This window comes from Hetaerina americana, unplaced genomic scaffold (genome assembly GCF_022747635.1).
Source record: "Hetaerina americana unplaced genomic scaffold, ioHetAmer1.1.p SCAF_2, whole genome shotgun sequence".
Taxonomy (NCBI): Eukaryota; Metazoa; Arthropoda; class Insecta; order Odonata; family Calopterygidae; genus Hetaerina; species Hetaerina americana.
The window spans coordinates 88,407,753-88,432,627 of record NW_027286763.1 but is presented as its reverse complement, the minus strand read 5'-3'; the positions used below and the strand labels follow the sequence as shown (position 1 = coordinate 88,432,627).

Below are 24,875 nucleotides of genomic sequence, written 5' to 3'. Positions count from 1 at the left end.
GTAACCCTCTTTCATCGGGAGTAGTTGGAATGAAGAAGTTACCATCACACTGCAATAAAGTGAGCATTGCCCTCTCATGCACCTCCTATGCTTGTATCTCTTCACTAAAGAAAAGACACTGCCTCTGTATGATGAAGGAAACTGTCTTTTGGGTAGTAGCCAATCCCTTGCTGAATGCGAGAACTACCAAGCTAAGCGCTAGAAGCTAAACGTCAAGGTTAGCTCTAGGAAGTATTCTTGGGAACTAGTTGTTCTTAGCCACAGCTTGACACATTTGAAAAATAGCCTTTAAATTGTGTGCTTGTTCAATATATTTCTTTTATTTTGAGATACACAATCTTTTTATATTTTATATGTATTCTTAAAATTTTAAGTAGGCATTAATAATAAAGTTTTGAGGTTAGCAAGTGCTGCAGAATGACCTTTGTTTTTGTCAAGCCAGAAAATTCCTGTGCTAACAGTATTACTATTGAAAGGCATTGTATTAATGGAATTATGACCCAATATGATCGATTAGGAATGCTGTTTACTCATTAATATGGCTTAGGAATACTAGTTTCATGTATTTTCAATCACCTGGGTGACCCGCTCAGTAAATGAATACATGCTGATAAATTTACTCTTTTAAGTACTCCTTTTTAATCTGGGATGTTTTACTTTCCAGGGAAATGGGCAACAAGGAACATCTATGTTAAATCCTCGGTGCAATCGCTCTCTTTACTTTAGTGATGGCATAAGAAGTGTAGATTTTGTGTTAGTGTGGTCTATACATGGCTATGAATCTGAAAACACAACTCTTGCCCAATTAACCGCAAATGCAGATAAGAGGGCCATCTTTGAAAATAATTTAATTCTGGAAGGATTGGAGTTAGAGCCTGCATTTGAGGAATCCAGCACTTTTGGTCTATGTTTTATGAAGATTCATGCTCCCAAAAATGTCCTCCGGCGGTACAGTGAAATCCTGAAGTTAAGAATGCCAATGAAGGAGGTAACCACATCCATTTAATTCTAGCTTTTAATATTGATTGAATTTCATTACAGATGATTGCTCCCCTTTCAATAAATGCAACCAACAGACTGTTGTCTCATATTAGAATATTTAGCTTTTGTTCATTTACTCTAGTCCTCTGAATACTTCGATTTTATAAATATTACTCTATGATATGATTTCAGTTAAGGAAAAATATTTTAAACTTAACCATTTTTAAGGTATTTAATTCATATCCCTCCATGTTTTATATTTGCTGTTGAAAATGTAATAAGTTGTGAATACCTCCCTTGCTTTACATACCATCTAGTGTGTCCCCTGATGATTGTTATGACTTCCATTTCTGTTTGATCAAAAAAAGGGTCTGGTAGACCCTAAAAACTTTTGTCTGAGTTACTACACTAAGTTAAAAATAGGTATATTTTTGTCAAATTTGAGAAGCATCTATTATTATTTAATGTGTAGTTCGACACAAGAGAAAAAGGAGAATATCTTAGTTGTGGAAAACTACGTGGGGAAAGGAAGTCCGGGCACACAAATTTATAGACCAATGAAATCCCGCACCTGCACAAAATTTTAAAATATCAGCTTCACTTGTGGATGAAGCATTCTGTGAAGTATGGATTTTGAATAAAAATGCCAGCTAAAGGAGGCTGAAGCTACAGTATGGAAGTACTAAAGTGCTTCCATACTGTAGCTTCAGCCTCCAAATTATCCTTGTATGTTCTTGCTGTTAGCATCTTACTGTACATTTTTTATAAATAGTCCTCAAAATGTGTCCACATTGCACTTTAAAGCAGTTTCACAAACAGTAGCTGTCATTAGTGAAAAAATGCTGAAAACTCACTACTAATGCATCAACACAAAATATTCAATAATGTGACACATTTTCATTAGCTATAAACAAAAACATTCATTTATTTTTATTAGTTTCATCATTGAAATAAGAACATATGCAAATACGATGAATGAATAATATCTGCTCACCACACAATGTGCATAAAGCTACTAAATTTATAGAAATTACTGCAACATGTAATTTTTTTCTTCAAGGCATTCCTGTTCACTACATATTTTTCACAAGAAAGTCCCTTATTATATTATTTTTAATTTATTTAATTGAGGAAGTTTGATTTTTGAAGCAGTTTATTGATTGATGCTTTACATCATGATTCCAAGGTTTTATATGAGGCTAGTAATCTATGGATGGTGCCTTGTCTTTTCCTCTGTGATTATGAGTTTCAGCATCCTTATGTCTAAAAAGTGATATATTTTGTAGTGAGCATAAAAAATAGCAAGGTGCATGAGAATATTAGGAATAGTCAAAATTTTATTCTCTGAAAGTCCGCTCAGACTCACTGATGCTCATTGTAAAAGTATTCGCTTTTTATATTAGCATTGTTCATTTTCCTCAGATAATTTCAAATATACTCATGCACTGAACTTACAAAGGTGTACAAGAATTGTCTCTTCCATCAGTAATTTTCTGAGGTTTTTACAGTAAATAAATATTAGCATAGCCTTTTACAGCCATTGTCTTTTATTAAAAATTAAACTAATTGCTTATAACCCTCAAAATTAATGTCCACGGTTTACATCCCTATTATTTTGCAGTATGTCACAGCATATGTCAATACATTTAAATAAAGAAACTAGTAAAATCGGTAAAGTACCTGTATTAGAAAAAGAGAGATGAGCTAAACTTACAAAGGGGCTAAAACTTGCACCTAAGAGCATTGTGTTGTTTGCTTATGTTCATCAGAAAACGTTCGATTCTATAGCAGGAAAATTTCATGCATTCCCACTTTTGAAGTCATTTAATTCTCTTTCTCATTTGAAGATGACAAGATTTCTGTCATTTCCATATTTGATCAGTTTGTACCAACTTTTGTTAGTTGCTATATTATTCATAATGTAGTGATTTTCTAAGCTAATGTCTATACTTTGTGGAATAATATGTGATTAAACATTCCAGTGGAAAAAAAATTTTGAAAATACTTTTGAAACTGTGAAGAGACATACATATGCTCTTCTGAAAAATGTTTGGGACAGGCATTTGGCAAAATGAGAAAATGTTTCTTACAGGTTATTTGGTTAGAAGAAAGAGGGTCATCTTTCAAAGTCTCATACCCATTGAAGCATCACTAGTTTTATTTAAGGAGCTTGTCATTTTCCTCAAACTTGAATCACCTTGGGAAATATTTTCATGGAATGTAAATGCATTGTCCTTGATTGTACTATTGGTGAAGCAACATGTTTTCACCAAGCTTTAAATGCCTTGACATTTTGATTATGCCCATTGCTATTAATGGCTGATGACTTTTTTTTTGAGAGTCAGACGGTGGAATAAGCTTGCTATGTTTCCTTTTATGATACCCATCTTCTTTGCTATGATTATTTGTTTCACAGGTTCCCAAAAATGATATAAAAATTGGAAGAAGGAATCCTTTTCATACAGCAACAATGTATCTGACAGATAAGGTATAAGATTCAAGTGAATTCATCACATTATTTAGGTGCATATGGTGTAAACCAATTTTTAGTAAATACTAACAATGTTTTTAATGCATACTAAGGAACCATATGGTTTTACTGCTTATACAAAGCGATTCATGTGAATTTAGGCTGGTGTGCAAAGAAAGAAAGCATGTTTTGTTATCAAACTTCATATTTTTTGCATAGCAAAAACATTAAACATTTGGGTGCACAGTGTACTAATGCAGAATATTTTAGCATAGTGGTCCTCGTTATATCAAATCTCCCACTCATGCTTGGCTTTTGTTTTTACTTGGTTCTTCTTAACTCTTATCTAATGAACATAGCAGAACCTATCTCACTCTCTTCTTCTTTAATTTTTGGTTTTCCTGGATTCTCTGGGATAGCATTAAGTAATGTACCTAAATATTCTAAACAGCTGTTTTAAGTTATACTGCACACTGCTACTCTGCATGATGTGCACTTCAGTCATTGTTACTTGCCAAGTATTGGTGATCTGTATTATCATTTGGACATTGATTTAGTATGCTCAATTTACTCAACTGTGCTTGCATGAGCGTCCAGATATTTTCATGTTCTGTCATAGCATCAGTTATAATTATAGTTAATATACATTTTGAAGGCACTTCTAGATGCATATTAGGTTGCTCTGAGGTAAATCTGCTTTTTACAGCAACTTGGTGTAAGGTTTTGGATGGATATGGCCAGTTTTCTGATCTCAGGATGCTATAAGTTGGTTTGCAGTTCTTAAAATCAATGGAGAGTGGATATTTCAGAGCAACGAGGTTGTCTTAAAATGGTTCATCTTCTTATGTAAGTCCTATCAAGTCATTCCAGTTATTTACATTTTGATGGGCGGAGCCTAGACCAACTATAGTTAACATTACAGTTAGCAATATCAGAAATTAGTTAAACTAGTCTTTCTGTGAGTTGTCATCTGCAAAATTTTTTTGCTTCATAATAATATTGTACAAACGTGTTGATTATAGAAGTGACCACTTAATTATGCTAAGTGAAGTCATTATTTTACATTTCTGCTCTATTCATTCTCTATTTCTAGAAGTTGTGCCTGATGACCACAGTTGGGCATTCCTTATGTAAATGATATTCTTTTTTTATGGTTTTGCTTCCTGTTTATTGTTATTAATCACTTACTGCTGTTCAACAGAACTCACTGTTATAGTAAGGTGAAATGGGTCATGCCAGATGTCTTGGATAGTTTTTATTGCACCTGAATAATTTCTATTTATTAATGCACCCACTGGTCCATAAAAATTTTATATTTTTAATACACCCATGGAGAATGGATTAATGGAGGAAAGTGTATTTGCATGTTTTATGTGTGTGCTGACATTTTATCTCTTGCTTGGGAAGTCTTGCTGCTGAACTTTAATGCTTCACTTATTGAAACTCTGTAAGTTAGGTAAAAAGTGTAATGACTAGAATTTAGCTTTGAAATCTATCACCTTTAAATAGTGCACAATGTATTGAAAAACAGTAAAAGCTCAATGTACTGGCCTTCATTTAACTACCAATTGGAGAAATCAAATTCCAAATCTGCACCGTTGCACTCACAAAAATAAAATTTTCCTGGTGTGATATCTTATTTGCTTAAAGAAAGGCAATGTGTCAATTACAAATCAAGATTAAAAAGATTGATTATGAGAGTGTGATTAATTTAATGTGGTTAGGTAATATTTTATAAATGAGTTAAAAACATCTTGAATCGAATCAACTTAAAGGTAGCTCTATCTAAATTATTATTCATGTGATTCTCCTTGGCAATGATTTAAGAGCTTAAAAAATCAAATTCAGATAATTTTTCCAAGTCGACCTCCAGAAGGTGATTTGAGGAACTTACTACGGAAAATTGGTGTAGGATTTTGGGTGTAGGTATGCAATTATGTCCCACTTTATCATCATGATTTTCCACAAATGCCATTAAAAAGTTGTTTTACATGGAAAAATGTGGTTGTTTTTCACACAAAGGAGCCATTTTAGAGCCATAATTTTAATATTTCCAGAAATTTATTTTTTAAACAGCCCAGACTTGTGCATTTTGATTTTGGTCGATGTACTGAACTTTAAGTACTGCTTTATGGTAGTTTTCAATCACTCTTTTTACATGGCCGAATGAGATTAATTTAGGATGTATGACTTACAGATTATTCTTTACTGTGGTTTAGGGTGGGAAAGGATTGAAAACAAAAATAAATGGTAACGTTACTATATTATTTATGAAAAATCACAGCCTGCAAACTGTATAATCATAATGGGACATTTATTAATCTTCAACATTAAAGTGTTTGGTGATTAATCCAGTCAGCTGTTAGCCTATTTCAAAGCATAATTTGAAATTTTAAAATAATATAAATATGTATTATCTAGTCTTTTATGGTTGATTTGTAATAGATAACATGTACAAATTCTCCATCTGAATTCATATTTTGGTTGATGTGATGCACCTTGTTTTGAGTCACTTTTCTAACTGGCATGTGTGGCAGTTGAGAATCCACTCAGATTGTCCATCCTAGCACTTGGCAATGCTCAAGTTGCTACATTGAGCTTAGAACTGCTCAGGATCTTCGGTGTTGGTTTGGTTATGGTTTTTAAAGTCGCAAACTCAGCTGCCTTTGTTATTCAGTGATTTAATTCCTGTGCATTTATGGTGAATATTGACTATTTATTGAATTTTATCTTATTACTCTCTTGCAACATATGCATATACCTGTTCAGATGAGCCAGTTAATTGAGGTTGTACTGCTTAAGTAAAATGGAAAATTTAATAAATACTTATTTTGTTTTAACAGTTTTTTACATTCCTGATAGCATGTAAGCATTGTGTGAGCAAAAAAATGCCAATTTTTAAGTTTTGATGGCATTTAATATCTTAATTAAGTAGTCTGATGAATATTTTTAAATAGCCATTTGACGATTCTTAAAAAGATAAAATTCTTTGATTCTCTTTCAAATGTGAGACAATAATTTCTCCCTTAATATTGAACCTCTGAGTTGTTTGTGGTTTTAGCGTAAGCACCATTAATAGATTTTTTCTTGCATGTCTAGATCCCTGGATTGCATGAGGTTCAAGAAAAAACCAAATCAATAACTGGCGGTATTGATACCCTTTCTAATTACTTGAAGAGCAAATTCAAAGTAGATCCAGAAATATTTCCTCCAATGCCTCAGCGTTTCACTGCAATATATAGTCGAGACAAGGAATATTTGTAAGTGTTCTAATCAAATTACTTATTTAGTATTGAAATTGAGGATTATGTAGTCAAGGAAGTTTGTTGAAATTTGTTATTTTTAATGTAGCTTGTTTTTCACAGGTGTGACTAGTGAGTATGTATACTTGCAAATAACCATAATATTTAATTATTATTAGATGGTTACATACCATAAAAAAATTTTGTCAATATTCTTAAAAGCTCATAACAGAGTGCCTATACACATATTTATTTACATTTTGCTTGAATACCAAGTCACTAATGGCAGTCTCAAGACATTTGTTGATTTAGTGAAAGGACGTGGTTAGTTGAATGCTGAAATATCAGTGCTATATGCTATAGCTGGTAGATAATAGAATAATGTGGTGCCAATGGATTTGACTGTCATGGACCTTAGCCAAATGAGACTATAGTGCACTGTAAAGTCCATTATCCTTGCTAATAGATGTGTAATGAAGCACATAGTACTGAAATATGCAGAAAATATCATTGTATATGAACAGATATACAAGGTGTTTCTGGATAAGGCCCAGCCATGCAATAATTTGATTAAAAAAAGTCTACCGAGAACAATGAGGCCTTAATCCCCTTCAGAGTTGTCCGTTTGGGACCTCACACACCGATCCCTGTCTCTCTTCCACTTTTCAAATGAATTGGCAAAGTTCTTTTTTGTGATAGCCATCTGCTGCCTAGTCAAATTCTCTTTTATCTCGTCAATGTTTAGAATTTTGTGCTGCAGTTGCAGGGGACTTGCTTCAAGCCACTAAGCAATAACCCAGGTTTTCTAAAAAAAGGTCATAACCAGAGATGAGTCATGGAGCTAGAGCAATGACCCTGAAACAAAACCCCAGTCTTCCCAACGGTCAGTTGATCAGATAAAGGAGAATGTGTCAAGGCATCTGATGATCATTCTGAAAAATGACTTTGCTGATTGTTTTGAAAAGAGGAAGAAATGCAGGGATAAGTGTGTGAGGTCTAAAATTGTCTCCAAATGTAAAGCATTAATTTTATTTAATATGTGAAATGAGGGAATATCAAATATTTTAATTTTGGATGTGTACTCATGGAAGTGTATTGTTGATGGTGAAGACTTAAATTTATTTTAACTCTATATATTTTTCCTTTCTGGCATGCATCAATTGGCAGATTTGACACCGACTCAGAAGGTTTCTTCAGTCCTAGTATTCGCTCCAGAATTGTACAATTCATCTTGGATCGAAAGATTTTCTCTGCTAAAAAAAGTGATCCATATGCCTTTGGAATAAGACGTCTTATTTCTGAGGGGGCATATACTGCTGCTTATCCACTTCATGATGTTAGTATTATTACAGTAGTTACCCAATGAGAGCTTTGTTAAAAATTGTGGAGGCTATCAATTAGTGTTAGCTAAGCTCCTTAGTTTATTAATTACAGCTCAAAAAGGTTGTCCAAATTACAATTAAACCTCAGGTTATATGTTAATAACATATCAAACTTCTTCATTATCTAAAAACAATTGCTGAAATGCCTAATAGACATTACATTCTTACAATTAGTAGTGAAAAGTTTATTGATAAAAGATGTAGCTTCATTAGGGAGTTATTTTGAATAATGCTAGTTTTATTTTATATTTAAATGGTATGAATTACTATGTACTATATTGCAAAATCGATTCCCTTATGTGAGAGCACTTACTGTGGCTGTCCATTTGCATGAACCTCTATTGAGAATAACATTAATCAGTGATTAATTTAATGTTGCCTGTTAAAGAAATGGAAGTTGTTCATTTCCATTTCTATTCTGTTTCTAAAAAGTTATTGCTAGAACTTCTTTTATATTTTAGGGTGACTTTAGGTCTCCAGTAAGTTGGCGGCATACCCTTTACAAAGAGTGGGCTTCTGTGAAGAATTGCCTACAGTACCAACCTTTAGACCATATTAAGGAATACTTTGGTGTCAAAATTGCCCTTTACTTTGCTTGGTTGGGATTCTATACTCATATGCTTATTCCTGCATCCATTGTAGGGCTAGCCTGCTTTATTTATAGTTGTTGCACATTGAACTCCCATGGTCCTAGGTGAGTACATATTTATCATAGTTATTTGTAATTAAATAGTGCTAGATATGCAAATACAAGTAGTAAAGTTAGTAAAAATAGTAGTAAAAATTTCAATTTTAAATTGAAATTTTTACTACTAAAATTTTAAATTGAAATTTTTACTATTGAAATACCTCTGTTACCTAAATACCTCTGTTACCTAAATAGCTCTGTTACCTAAATACCTCTGTTATCTGAATAAATATATCCACATATACTTTTACAAACTTGAGTGACTTGCTCACCCTGTGCATGTCCACATCTATATCTCTGGAGAACATTGTGTGATTGATGGTGATAGATACTTGCAGTATTTCCCAGCCCATAATATGTATAGTTATTCCAAAATGTGCTCTAAAATCAGCCTGCATCTTATGGGCCAGGGGTATAAGGGTATAACTCTGACCTCTAAGTGCAAGCCGATTTTTTGGAAAAAACTTATTATTAAGTATTTTTATCCACCTCAGGCATAGAAAATGGTTGCGTCAATTACAAATTTTGATAATATCACTATTTTGAGTCAGTAGTAAGTAACAAGCAGTTGAAAATACTTCCTAAAAAAATAACCAAATAAATCATAAATTTATGCAACGCAGTATGTTAAGTTTCAACTCACATGCAGTGAAACTTGATTTCACCCCTCTGCTAATAAATATGTACATCGTATCTCTCCCAATAAACTCTTGAGTCTACAGGCATTCAACCTTAGGTAGTCGGAGATTGCCATAAAGACCGATAAAATGGTTGCTTCTAATACAAATTTCAATGATATAAAAATAATAATAAAGATGATGCATTGCCTTAAAAGTTAAAATGATAAAAATCTCATGAGCTCTTGAGAGAGAAAATTGTCATAGAGTGTTGCATTTAAACTTGGATTCTGAATTATCCTTAGAATCCAGAAACAAGGCAACTGGGAGGCTTTTTGCCCTATCTCTGACAGAGATGATCATATGATAACAGAGGGAGCAGAACATGGGTTTAGTAAATGTTCGGATATGAGTACAAAAGTGTATGCTCATATGCTCGTAAATGGTCAAAGCTTTGCCACTACCATGGAACAGCCACTTCAATACAAAAGAAATGTTATTAGGAAACAACTTATGATTATATCTCTAGTGTATGTGATTGAAAAAGTCCTGACAGAGAGTTAAATGTGGGATAATCATAATTAATTTTTAAAAATTAATTATTAGCAATGTGCCACATGGAAGTGAAGATGAAATTGTGCAAGAGGAAAGTGACAACCAAAGTGAAAATAACTGCAGAAATAATTTTGCAGTAATGGCATCCAATTTCTAGGATTTTGCAATGAATAACATTGATATATGTGTAGATAATTATTTTTTAAAGTAGCAATTCAATTTTCTTTGCATTAAGTGTTAAAATGAAAATAATTTTATTCTATTCTGTATGATCCGAGTATTTTTTGCTAATTCTAACCTGAAAAATCAGTATGTGTCAAATGGGCTGGGAAACATAAGCATGTTCCAATACTGCATATGCCACCTAACATCTGAAATATGCAATCAAATCTGTAATTTTTTGGTAAAATGTCTATATACAGCTAAGTTCTGTGGGCATTCAATAACTCTATTGATTTCTTTGGATTCTTTCTATGGTTTGATTCATGAAAATTCTCCTCTCCCTTCTTTTTCCTTTCTTGTATTTCTGACGTCATAGCTAACTATAGTCTTAATTTGATATGCTGGGCTAATGTACTTCTCATTATCTATAGTGATAAGTAAATAACAAACTAACACTGTACTTGTACATCAAAGTCTTAACAATGACTTAAGGTAAATGGTGAATATCATTGTAAAATATCCTTTAAAATCCTGACCTATATTGTGCTTCTATTTATAAATGTGAAATTGACAGAGAGATTTCAAAGTATGACATAATTATGCATAGAGAGTATTGATAAAGGGTCTTTTTCAATTTACTTTTCATTTCTTCATCTCTGACAGTGAGGATATCTGTAACAAGAAGCTAGAAATCAAAATGTGCCCACTTTGCGATTACTTCTGCAGTTACTGGGACCTTGAAGAAACCTGTTTGCATTCACGTGTTACATATCTCTTCGACAATCCATCCACTGTTTTTTTTGCAATATTTATGTCATTTTGGGGTAAGTTTTATTGAAATATCTTTGAAACGTAATAATTTGACTTTCATTTGTTGAAACATGTGACCTCTTTTAGAACTTAGTATAGAGACATATCATGGAATTGGCATGATTTTTGTGAGTATTGTTTGGGACCATTGATGAAGTAAACCTCATTGTGCATGGCCCCTAATTGAAATTAAGTTACCTCATTCCATTTCTCTTAGCTTTGAAGAATTTCCGATAAGAGTTTCTTAATGCCAGTTTCTGCATGTCTATATGCATTTTAAGTTCGTACATATGCATGAAATTTATTTTGTTGCAATTTTAGTTACTTATGACAAAGTATGCTAGCATATTTTCTATATGAATCTTGAGGAGTCAAATATCCAAGTTTAAATGGCCAAGAATTCTTATCTCCAGAAATTCTGTCTTCCAACTTTTCAATTGTCACTGTCCCTTTTTTGATGGTTTTACCTCTTTTGTGGCATTCATGTAGACATGGCAAGATGCAATGCAATATACAAAATACTGGGAAAGCCACATTTCCTGTTATGTTATTCCAGGGCCCAGAGAATCCCTATGTGTCAATAAGTTTGTCAAACTATTCATCATGCATTTCATTTTTCATCACTTTCGTCTTTTAACTAAGTTTAATGAGAGAAATGATCATGGATTATGAGGTGCCTTTTTTCATTTTCATTGCTTGCTATTACTCTATGCCATCACATTTTCAACGATTAAAAATTTTCTGAAATGCTTAGGCATTAATTTACATTGTGACTGTATCTTTAATAATATATATTAAATGGTATAAACACCGATATCATTATTTAGTATGCTTATAATAGATTTAGTTTTCTTTTTTTTGGATGCACAGTGAAGGCCTGATATAATGAGAATCTCAGTATACTAATTAATACCCAAGGTAATTTGTTGCCCTATTATTTTCTATGAAATAAATTGGTAATTGCAAGACCTATACTTGGCACCCACAAGTGATTGTTTGATATTAAAATGATTTATGAATGATCAACATATGCAGTAGCATGGAAATCATAAAATTGCATTATTATAGCAAGGCCAAGGGCTATTTTCAACTGTCTCAGGCTGCCCTTGTGTAATTTTTAGATAAAATTACTTTTTTTGACTCATTTGTTTTCCACTAGACAAAATTTCAGTTTGCCCATACCACCATTATTACTTGTAAGTGGATTTGAATCAAAATTCTTAACATGTCTTAATTGATTTTCAACTGATTCTTTCAGCAAAGATCAGGAGCTGAAAAAAGTTTCATTATGCCAACTTTATTGGGGGAAGGTTAATATGTAAATATTATAAGATGTCTCAGCGTAACCACTCTTGAAGTTAGAAGAAAGCAATTTTCTTGAATATTTTTATATTGTATCTTAAAAAATCAAAATGCGAAATTCTGAACTCTCGTGTCATTTAGAGTGCCTCCTGTGAAAACCCGGCTCAACTCTGTGATTTTTATCACCTACTCATAGAATAATTATTTTTTTCATATGCACATGTACTGTGCAATGAGAGACACTAATAGCTTCTGCAGGAATATTGGTCCATAAATATCTTAGTGCCCCCAAAACCTATTTAAAAAGCAATGTCTCAGGAGGTCATAATGCTTTTTTACGTACCAACTTTATTTTTTCCTAATTCAGGTCTGTGTTTCTCTTTCTAACTTTGTCTTATAACCAGGTTTTAATTTGAATCAACTATGGTTTGAAAAGGGTTTTGCCTGTACAATATTAATGTACATCACCAGTATAAGTGGGCCTCTATTGAAGGCTAAAGTGATCAAGTCAGTGACTGACAAAATGTTCTGATTAGTCCGTGCTTCGATCAGAAAAACAAGATTGGTAGATGGTTTGATTGCCAAAGTCTGGCCCCAATCAGGAGATATTATTTAAATAAATAATGTCAATGCTGAAAATATTATGGGAAGGAAAAGGAGTTCTATAATTTAGTTCTTCAGGAAACACTCTTTGAATAATATGTTGCCAAAGGAGGCCATAGAGGATTATTGTGACATTTAAGAAAAGGTTGTTTTTCATTGTTGTCATTTATTTCCGCTCTAAAGAAATAGGCAGATGCAAATTTAATGACTTATCCCATTCCAAAGAAACAGTCAAGTCGAATGATTTTTACACTCCGAAAATGTTGCAGGGACTTATCTCATGTTTATCCCTGTAATCTTTGTTCATCACTGGTCAGCAGATGACCCTCAAGGACATCTATATTTTCCTCTATATGGCAGTAATGATGAAAATATATAGCAATAAACAGGATCAAAATAAGTGATTTTAATTTTTTCTTGTGACCTCTTTAATTCTCAGTATTTGCATACTGATAAACGTTTACTGTGCCTTATTTGTATGTAACCTAATCACCAACGAAGCACAATTATCAAGCCCAAGGTTGGTTTGATGGGTGAATGTAGAGCTCACCTAGTACTAAGCCCAATTGCATGTGAAATTTACACATTAGGATAGGGGAGCCAGTTCCTTTCCCTGTGGTGTCCAATGAAGATCTAGTACACAAAAAGTCACACAGCTTGAGTAAAGCTGAGGCCTCCCGAAGGCATTCCTCAGAATCAAACCCAGGCCCTCTGATCAGTAGGCCAGTGCTCTACCCATCAGACTATCATGTCCTTTTAGTGTCGACTGTATGTAATGTTGTGCCATATATGTGACACAACAACGTATACCACCTCATGAGTAACAGTTAAGCAAGTACTTACAAGCCAAAGTTTAAGGTAAAAAAGGCAAAAATAAAAATTTTTCAAATTCTTTGTATTAGTAGAATACATTCTCAGCTCATTCCAAAACATGCCTCTCATCATCATACCTCTGACCAATGACAAATCATGTTTGTGATATCAAACTAGTTTAGTCACGAAAGGAGTATTATTATGATATGGCAATGTATGCAATGGATATCCTGAAAAATCATAACAATGTATGATAAATTATTATTAACAGTTTCCCTATGGATAACCTTATGCCTGTGATGTTAAATGCTCACTTTAACAGTTATAATATTCTCAAAATTCATAGGACTATTCTATTTAATGATTATAAAATAATCATTGGCAATAACAAAAATTCAGTATACCGGTGATTTGTGGAAACTGTGACCTCTCATTAAACTAAGCCTCCTCTTTGTTATGCACTCTTTTTGGGAAAAGAACCTGATATTGCATTTTTTACTCACTGAGCTAATGGTGTTGGTACTTTTTTAGTTAACACCTATGTAATTTTGTTATCAACTCATAAAGAAGAGAAAAAAGTAAAATCTATGAAACGTGAATGATTTTCTGAAGTAGTTGCATAATTTCATTGTGGTAACACTTATTTTTAATAATTTTTCACAGCGGCAGCATTTCTTGAATCATGGAAGCGATATTCTGCAGAAATCACTCATCGTTGGGATCTAACAGGATTTGATGTCCAGGAAGAGCACCCTAGGCCTGAATATTTGGCCAGACTTGGGAATGTAACCAAGAAACAAATCAATATAATCACAAATACTGAGGAACCCTATGTACCATTTTGGAGGATGAGACTGCCTGCCACTATTCTAAGTTTTTCTGTTGTAATACTGCTTGTAAGTTAAACCATTATTTCATCTTGTGCATGTCTTTGTGTTTGATAGTGGTTTTCCCTGTGGTCTTGATTATAACTTGGGTAACCTGGGATTGATTGAATGGGCCATGGCTACACAATCTTGGATCTTAATGTTATATTCTCTGGCTCTCATTATCTTCACCCCTGAGGAACCAGTAAACTTTTTTGATATGAGAAATCCTTATAAAACTCCATTGCCATTCTATTGGTAATTTTGTTGGCATAAATAAGTTGTCTGTTGTTTGTTGCACACTTTTACATTCCTCTTTTAGAATCTGTGGATAATAAAGGGATATTTTTCATGAATAGTTTTTCTCCTTTAATAACTGAATCGATACATTAGGATTAAAAAAAATACACTATGTCTCTGAATATAGTCATCTCCCCCTTTTTCCTCTAAATCTTGGTAAGAAGAGTAAGGGTGGGACTATATTTGCACTACAAAAATATTAAAAATATGGGCACAAATATAAAATACTTAGCGCACAATGTTCTCTCCAGATTTCAATGTACATGTATATAGGTAATTTCTTGATGCACATGTTGTAATAATCTTATTTTTATTTACTCTTTTGTACTATACCCATATATTAATCACAGGAGTATGAAATGTTATGTTTAACACTTTCCGTGATGGTGGCTACTTTTAGCAGGCATACCGTCCTTCTTTCATGGTGGGTGACTGCCTTGAGCTCCCTAATGGTATACCCTACTCCAGGTAGTGCTTTAATAGCTAGCCATCTTTTAGTGCTGTTCTCTTTGCTTCTAGCCCTTAGTTGAAGTCTAGCACTCAACCTGTGAGAACAGTTGTTGATTTCTTTAGTTTTTTCTGTGATCGAGTTTTCCAGAACTTTGGAATTTTCCAGAGGTGGAGATAAACAAAGAATAGTTTCAGTAGAATTAATCACAGTTTCTTCAGCATTTTCTTGAAGGTGTAAGAAGGCCTTTGAAGAATGGTCAGGAAGGGTGAATATATTCACAAGAATAAGAATAGTTGGAAAAATGGCTTGTTCTTCTTAACAACTGCTTTTGGTGATTGGGTCGTTTACTGCTTCTGAGTGTGTGGTTTTTTTGTGGTTTGTCTCATTATTTTCTTGTATGAAGCATAATTTTCAATGAATAACCAACAAGCAAAAGCATATGAAAAATACTTTTACACCTAAGTTCATGAACTCTTTCTTCAAAGTTTTTGTGGAGGAGAGAAAATGCATTAATCAGAATGAAACTCATTTGTTTCACGGTTTTGAGAAAATAGCAATACCACCACAGAGCAAATCATAAGCTTAAGAAATAACATTTGGTATCAGTTTTACTATTTTGCAGATATATTGAAAGAATGAGTGAAACTGATTACAATGATACCAAAGGGAAGCCAGTGTCTACTAGAAGAACAGGTGCATTCCATCATAAGTAGAGTCTGATCCCTTTCTAATCTATCCTCTTGGTGATTAAGGGCCAATATGATATTGCTGCAGTCATACCTCTTTAGCCATTTGCAGTTATTGAGGTCTCCTAAACAATCCCTGATGGAATGCTAGCAGTGTCATCTTTGGTCATATTTCTATGTGTAGGAGTTCCGTTTTTCTTCTACAGTATATCACCCTCATGAGAATCTTCACCCAACTCAATGCCTTTTCCCTCAGGTGAGTAACACAGAAAAGTCAATACCAGATGATTCACAACCACTGTAATGGTCACCCAATGTCCTTAGGTGCATAATGGTCATAAATTCGCATTTCATCAATTCAATTACAATTCTGTTTTCATTCCTTCTTTATCAATGTTATTCCCTTGTCCCAATTTTCTCTTTGATATTGGAGATCTCTTTTATGTTGCCTCAATGACATTCTTATATGCCAAAGAAATCACTGCTCTTGCACCAAACATAATAAATTGTGACTACCAAATATCAAGGAAGCACATGACAAACTAAAAGTTTATGAATGTTGCAGTGGTGTTATCCCTGCCCTTTGTATGATGCTAGAAAGGTCATGGGGGAACGAGAAAGGGGTAAGTGTTTGTGGGAATTGAGTACAATAGAGAGAGGGAAATTTTCTAGGCTATTTTAAGAGAGAGGGGTCTGATCCTTGCAGTCAGGCTGCCCTGAAGGTTGGCCATTAATTCCCATTGAACTCCATTAGCAAATAGAATAACCAACACCCAGTTTCAATCCAAGGTACCCTTTCCTTGTAGAATTTTTTCGCTGTCACTTTTTCCATACCATTATATACAAGGTCTGTCCAATAAATACACAAACTGGTGTAATCTGGTTGCCATGACGTGGCCCCACTCACAAGCAGCGCTAGTTGCCTGAGACCCAATTAGCCATCTATGCTTGGCAGATCATCGAGCTGTGCGTATGGTGCCAATTTTGTTAGTTTCTGTTGTCCTTGTTTTTACTGTTTGTCAAAAATGGAAATTGATGAAGTCATGGAGCAACAAATCAACATCAAGTTTTTGGTGAAGTGCAGTACAAGTTATCAAGAAATTACTGAAATGTTGACGGCTGTTTACAGTTATAATGCTCTGAAGAAAACATCCATTTTCAAGTTGATTAAATCAAACGAAAATATCAAGAAAAAGCCGATCGAAAATCAAAATCATGCTCCTGGTTTTCTTTGATGTCTGAGGTGTTGTTCATCTTGAATTTCTTCCTGAAGGCCAAACAGTAAATGCTGAATTCTACCTTACAGTTCTCAAGAGACGTCTTGTTCTCTCTAAAGTTCTTGAGAGATCGCGTTAGTCATGTGCAACCAAAATTGACTCAAGGCGATGTGATGAATAGAACCTTCGATGTAGACTAAATGTTGCAAAATAAAGTATTTATGGCCTCAGTTCACTTATTTATTGAACGTACCTCGTAGAAGTCCTTCCTTCTAATATTATTTGTTTCTCAGGAGCATTCCTCGTAGCATTATACATGGGGAATACTTATACCGAGGGCAGATAAGCTACAATACACATCTCTACAAATAATGTGGGGGGTTGCTTAAAACTAGTGGAGAACACACTGAACAATGTCCAGGGGTGGATCACCACCTCGGGTGGCAGATATAATTTTTAATTTTTAAAATATCTATTTAAGTTCAAGAACAGTTAAAGCTTGACTGGTAGATATATTTCTTCACAAGTGCATATCACATTAAAAACTAATTCAGCTGGCTAATAAAATTTTGCAAAATAGCTGCTGAGTTGAAATTCCTAAAGAGGCAAATAAGGCAGCATCATTGTTTTTATTTTCATTTGTGACCATTGTTGAATTGAGCAACTTTTTATTTGTGGGCTCTTTTATAAATGTCATTATCTGTAGCTGTTCTCACAATATCTCACAGGCAGTGTTCATGAGTTTGTGTTGCCTAGTAGCTGATGAAGTTCTTCTGTAGCCAAACTTATTCTGTAGCCCTGAGGTAATATTGTCTGAGGGAGAAGGAGACAGTGGGTACCATAAAAGAAGACAAAAGTTATGAATAAATGAAGAAGGATATAATGTAGAGCAAAGGAAGGGGAAGTTCCCTTGGTACTTGGGAATAAATAGTCCTTTGGTAGTATGGAATACCTTTAAATAAGTAGAATATTTTGATTGAATTATATTTTCAATCACTAAAAATCTGACTAAACAGCAAAAGCTTCATTTTTTCACCAATTTCTACGTTGGGATTTTTTAGAGCTCTTAAATTTGCAAGATTATTTTATGCTGCGATATAGTATTCTTCCTTGACAAAGTTTATTGATATATAGTATTCATTACTCTCAATTTGTAAAATATAATCTTTATGTACTGTTCATTAATTATTTAGACACACATCAATTGCCAGATGATTTAGGAAGTAATTTTTTCCATTACCAAATATGCTAGTCAGACTTTATTTTAAATCAAATCATTGAATATTGGCAGTTAATGCATTTCTGTGAATATCTAGGCGCATAGACAATCCCTGTTACCTAGGATTTTTATTCCTAGAAATATTCTAAGTACAGTATTAATACACCACATTTCTGGTGAATATCAAATACATAGGAACCTGTAACTTATTCTATAGCCGAGAGTGAAAGCCTTCATCTTTATGTCAAAGAAGAGTATCCTCACATCAGTATACGATGTAAAAAGCTTGGTATCTCAATCAAATGAAGGAAAATCTAAAGATTAGGAAAAATTTATCGTAGCTATTTCCTTCCTGGTGGATACCCTAAAGGAAATATGCATTTTTCAGTAGAGTGATTTTTTTAACTGGCTACCTCTAGAATATTGAATATTACACCTGTTAAGGAATTCAAACTTTTTCCCAGAACTGAGATTTCTGATGTGAAGGGACTCTAATTGAGTTCCAACTGCATTTGAAAAAATACAGTATATGGAAACTCTTTAAAATGAAACTTATTCATTTACTTTATTTATTTCATATCAGCCAATGGGAGAGGACAGTTTTGAATTTTTTTACTGTAGAAACACCTCTTTATGAACAGATAACCCTGTGAAATAATTTATAATTGGTAAATCTAAAAAGTGGTATTAATTTTAGAGAGTGAGCAAGATTCAGACTGAGGTTCTATTCACCTAAAAATTGATACAATGTGTAGAAATAATGTTCAGTATCATATAATTGTGTGAAAATGAATTACTGTTTCATTTCAATAAATGCAAGAGGATTACAATTTTTTGTATATCAACAGTCATTGATAGCATATCATGTGCTTCTACATAACTGCATTAATTGTATATTCAGTGTTGTCATGACTTACTTAGAAACCCATTAATATAAACCACATGCTACAATGCAAGTTTCCTGTATTTGTATATCCCTGAAATGAAATAACATTATCCTTTTCAAAAGTTTTAAAAATTGCTAACAGCATCATAGAACATATATGCATATAACATATGCATGGAACATATAAAACTCATTTGATTTACTGCTATTGATAGAAATGTGCAGTGATTGCCTTGAGAAAGTATGGTTAACTGGTATTGAATATTTTTCTGCCAGCAAGAGGATTGAAGCCATAGTCATCACCTCTGTGATCGGTTTAATTAGATTGGAGGGGAGGGGTGAAGCTTACTAAACCTAATAGCATATGAAAAAGGAATTTAAAATAGGGAGCCCATTTTATGTACTAGTTATGGTTCCCCAGATGAAATTGGCATAAATAAAAATACGTAGCTTATTTTTTGCTAGGATTGCAGAGATGAAATGATATAGGCATGGGAAAGACCAGGGAGGCTTTCCCAACTGCCCCAAGTTTTGCCCATGCAGGTTATGCTTATTTCCTTCCTCCAGGTGAACTTTCATTCCTGATATCATATTGGATGAGGGTAATAACTGTGGGAGTGCAGTATTTCATAAAATAAATTAACTCTACTACTTTGTATTGTTAAAAAGATATCCTTTGGGTGGAATTGTATTGATTCATTATGATTTTGAGGAGAGCAATATCAATGGATCAATCTACCTTTGCCTGCTAAGGCTCTTTATTTAAAAAATTCTGTTAGATTAGTAACCGCCATGGGAAAATGGGCCATGGTAAAATTTATACATATGCCATTCCACAGATGACCGCTTAGGTTTGACTCTGGGACCTGTATATGTTGACTTCTCTGACCATTAGATAAAATAGCCATGAAGTAGTGCCAGATCATCCTAAATGTTAATCTCTAGGTGAAGCTTCTTGTAGCCCTCCATCAAAACTCCTCTCTTTTCTCCAAACTATAGAAGTTTAAGGTGACTCATAAAATTAATCAAGGCCAAGTCCATAATTCACAATTGTATTTTCAGGAAAAATATTTTATGAATGGGTGGATTTTTTTTGATAAATGTTTTTGAGACTTGAATTTTTAAATAAGATAATATTGAAATTGCTATCTATTGCCTTGTGAATTAATTTTTTTGCTTTTTCAGGTTGCCATAGCAGTAGCTGCTGTCCTTGGAGTTGTCCTGTATCGTATGTCTGTTCTTGCTGCATTAAGCGTGTATGGAGAAAATGTTATTACCAGCTATGCTATACTTTTTACAGTGTGTACAGCAGCAACAATTAATCTTGGATGTATTATGGTATTCAATTGGGTCAGTAAATATTTGGTTATTTTGTTTACTTTATATAATGAAGGTGCATGCATGTAAATAATGCAATTGTTTGATTTAAGTATAATAAGTTTCACTTTTTTTCACAGTTCAATCACTCAATTTTATGGTTCTATTATTAAGCATTAACTGTCAACATCTATTTTTAACTACAGAAAAAAATTGTCCTGTCATAGTTTTATACATATAAATCTAAAATGTTATTTCCATTGAAAAGGTTTAACTAAATGTATTAGATGTAAAATGGTACATCCCATATGAAAACATATTACTATGTGTACTGTAAATATTTAAAACTTGGAAATTCTAAGTGAAATCATCATCCATTTTGGAAATCATATTCTCCTAGCCATAGATCAAAACATAAATATTAGGTTTTTATGTTGTAATCCATTGAGTCATGTAAGAATTTGAGTGCAGAACGATAATTTTTGTGAAGTAAATATTATAATGGGTAAGAATAACTGCATTTACATGTTTTGAGAAATATTATCCTTAAAAAAAACCACTGTAATCAAAACCCGTGGTTGTTTGATAGTTGAGGGCAGTGCGTGTTTCATACTAAGCCCTTCAGTATGTGGAATTCATGCATCAGGGTAGGGGAGCCAATTATTTTCCCTTTGCCATCTTCAGTTACCCAGAAGGATCTGGCATTCAGAAATTCACCCAGCTTAAGTGAAGCTGAGGGTGTTCAGAGGCATTTCTCATATTTGAACCCAGAACTCTATGCTTCTTCAACAATATCTTGCTTGTACGCCATCTTTTTGTGATTATAATAAGATTGATGAAGAACATGATATAGTTGACTTATATCCGGAGATAATATAAATTCACAAAGATTAATGCACTTGAATAATGGGTCTAAGAATATCAATCTTTAGAAAAGTCTCCTTAGTTGATTGGAATAAAAATTGCAATCCTTTAATGATGGAGAAAAATATAGAACTTCTTGTAAACCATTACATATTTAGTGCCTCCTAATCATAGTAAATGAGAATTAATATATGTACGTGTTAAGAACTCAATCATCAATCCTTGTTGCATTTACTTGCTATTTATTGTGGCTATGTTAGAGCAAAGGTGTAATGAGTTTGATGAAAGCAAACTGCCAATGTGGTAGGATTGCTTACTACATGTTTTGTTAAAGCCACTACAAGTTCTCATGATGAAACCTTGACTTCTCAAGGCATTTTACACAGCTCTAAACCAAGCTAAATGACTCTCAAAACTGACCCTAAAGTTATGTATGGGTGCAAGTCTAGATAATAATGTTGAGTTTATGTCATGGAAATCGATAAATTGTATTCCTCTTAAGAATTATCTTAAATCTGTTTAAAGGCTTGCTCATTGGTTAACCCAAAGGTACAAAGTTCATCTTATGAATATATTTTTTCTGATTTTTAACACTGTGATATACTGAATTGTACATTGGTATAAAATGATTTTATTTTTATTAGATTTTTTTATGGAGACACAAAAAACTTACATGATTACTGCTCGTACTCGAGGATTTCCAAAATTCTTAGAGAAAGTACAAGTATATTTAGAGAAGTGTGATCTCCAACATTCATAATTCATGCTACTTATTATTAGGGATATATATTTGCAATTTCAATGTTTATATTGTTTCTTTAAGATATATGGGTGGCTAGCTGAGTACCTGACTGAACTGGAGTTGCAACGCACACAAACAGAATTTGATGACAGCTTAACGCTTAAAATATATCTGCTACAGTTTGTCAATTACTATGCTTCCATATTTTATATTGCATTTTTGAAAGGGAAGTCAGTGGGATATCCTGGAAAGTATAATCGACTTTTTGGATTTCGTCAAGAAGAGGTAAGCTTAAGATCTAGCAGTTCAGGATTTTTTTTTGATTTGTATAAAATTAAATTTACATTTTCATTTGAATGATAAATATTTCACCGGCCCACCATAAGTTTACAAATTTTATATCTCACTGGTATTTTTCATTGAAATATAATTTAAGTTAGCATTTCCTGTCAAATGGTTTCTGGTCTTCTTATGTACCATTAAATTTATTGTGTTAATCAGGGGCCAAAATTTAGGCCTTACATCTGGCTTTCAAATAGTGTTTCAAATTGGTATGAGTTATTAGGGTATCTTTAAATGTTGTTAGCATGGCATGCTGTGAGCAACTAGTTAGGCTAGATACACTATAATTGACAAAAATATATTTTCAATGGTATTAAAATATTTTGTATAATTGGACAAATGTGTCAAGCTACTTCTCTGATGGACTTGGATCTAACAAAGCTGGTTGTGTGTTACAAAGATATGATACAGATATTTTTGCTGCATTCTTCCAGTGAAACTGGTGAACATCCATTAAATAGGGTATTAACCTCTGTAGCCTTTGACACCTTCATGTGGTACAGTAAGCTGACTTAGTTAGATGCATTATTCTTTTTCCTTAGTGCTGTGCATATGCATATCCCTAATAACTGCAATGACTCAGAGTGATGACAATAGATAGTTGTATTACAAACTGACCATCTTAAGTTAGGCTTGCTAAAATACTTTAAACTGCTTAGAGAATATTCTTATTCAATTATGCACTAGCTAACAAGTGAATATGTATTGTTGTTAATGCAGATCTTGAATAATGTATTCTGAAGTTGCATTTTAATCATTAATATAGAGCTGTTTTAGGACATATACACGTGTTAAATTTGGTCAAATAATTAGTTCAATCATAATCTCTCATGTTTAATTATTTAGTGTGGTCCTGGAGGATGCCTTCTTGAACTGTGTATTCAACTGTCAATTATCATGATTGGGAAGCAAGCAATGAACACGCTGATGGAGATGGTATTCCCGTGAGTATGAATCACCTGAAAAACTGTCTATACCTCCTAATTTGTATTACATGCACAATATTTGTGGATATGAATCCAAATCAATTATTCTTACCAATTCTGTCTTCTAATTGATTATTTTCAAGTCAATACAATCAAACCATTTTTGCACTTAATTGAATTTATTGAAACATCATGCAAAAGAAGTTAATTCCCTATACAGTGTATTTATTATGGTAATGTATACCTAATGTGCGCCTATTGTTCCTACAGTTTGGTCATGAAATGGATCAATACCATTAGGATACGCAAGCGGAGTTCTCCAAGTGGAAGTTGGCGGGCTAAGGGCCGTCGATCTGCTTATCAATGGATGAGAGATTACAAACTAAACCCTTGGGATACAAGGAGTTTGTTCCCAGAATATCTTGAAATGGGTGTGTATGTAAGATTTAAGTCCATTAAGTTTGAAAATTAATTTCTTTTACGACCATCTGTCTAAATATTTATGTAAAATCATATGCATACATTTGTTAAGAACATATGTATATATGTACTCTTCTCATTTGAGTAAATGTCTAAAATTGTATTTAAACAGGCTTTACTTGTTCTTTTCTTAATAGTTTTACAGTATGGATTTGTCACCATATTTGTAGCTGCATTTCCCCTTGCACCTCTTTGTGCCCTATTGAATAATGTATTAGAGATGCGACTAGATGCCAAAAAACTCCTTCGTTACTTTCAACGTCCTGTCACCCAGCGAGTAAAGGACATTGGCATTTGGCTTGGGATACTGGACTCCATTAGCAAACTAGCAGTTGTGACTAATGTAAGTCAACTATAGGTTGAATGGCTTTGCACCTTGATTTACAAAGAATTATTTTTTTAATTGATTGAACAAAATGGTTTTGACATTATTTGTAATAAAATATTAAATTCATTCACATTTTGTCTCTTCTAAATTACATGTTTGTTATTGGTCCTTAGTATAGCTTGCTTATGAGCAATACAGGTTATGAAAAAATACATGATTCTTTCAAAATTAGTAAAATTGACTTTTAATTCAATATCTCATTGTAAGAAAGGATTCAAAGTAAAATGATGCATGACTTCAGCATTCAAGAAATACATATGTATCTTGTCTTCCACAATGCCCTATGAAATTATGCATGATTTGAGCATTAATTATGGGACTTTGTTTTGCATTTGATTATCTTCTAAGGAACATATAATATCTGGTAATCATGTTGTGATTATATTTTTATAGGGCTTCATCATAGCTTTCACATCTAACTTTATCCCAAAGTTGGTTTATGCCTTTCATGTAAGTGAGGATCATTCCTTAAATGGATATTTAAACTTCTCATTGTCTTACTTTAATGTGAGTGATTTGGAACCAGGATCTGCTCCAAAAGATGGGACAAATGTCACCATGTGCAG

At 33.3% G+C, this 24,875-nt stretch overlaps 1 protein-coding gene across 1 annotated transcript in view; it reads left to right on the top strand.

Moving 5' to 3' along the window:
- The window catches only part of LOC139688280 (anoctamin-1-like), a 31,108-nt gene that overhangs the window by 3,585 nt on the left and 2,648 nt on the right, over positions 1 to 24,875 (top strand). The window contains exons 2-14 of the mRNA XM_071585765.1: positions 665 to 988; positions 3,398 to 3,469; positions 6,551 to 6,711; positions 7,861 to 8,029; positions 8,537 to 8,769; positions 10,761 to 10,921; positions 14,289 to 14,521; positions 20,436 to 20,600; positions 22,255 to 22,458; positions 23,362 to 23,459; positions 23,712 to 23,872; positions 24,059 to 24,264; positions 24,703 to 24,875. Coding sequence (XP_071441866.1) covers positions 665 to 988; positions 3,398 to 3,469; positions 6,551 to 6,711; positions 7,861 to 8,029; positions 8,537 to 8,769; positions 10,761 to 10,921; positions 14,289 to 14,521; positions 20,436 to 20,600; positions 22,255 to 22,458; positions 23,362 to 23,459; positions 23,712 to 23,872; positions 24,059 to 24,264; positions 24,703 to 24,875 — 2,360 coding nt within the window. The remainder of the gene's footprint in view (positions 1 to 664; positions 989 to 3,397; positions 3,470 to 6,550; positions 6,712 to 7,860; positions 8,030 to 8,536; positions 8,770 to 10,760; positions 10,922 to 14,288; positions 14,522 to 20,435; positions 20,601 to 22,254; positions 22,459 to 23,361; positions 23,460 to 23,711; positions 23,873 to 24,058; positions 24,265 to 24,702) is intronic.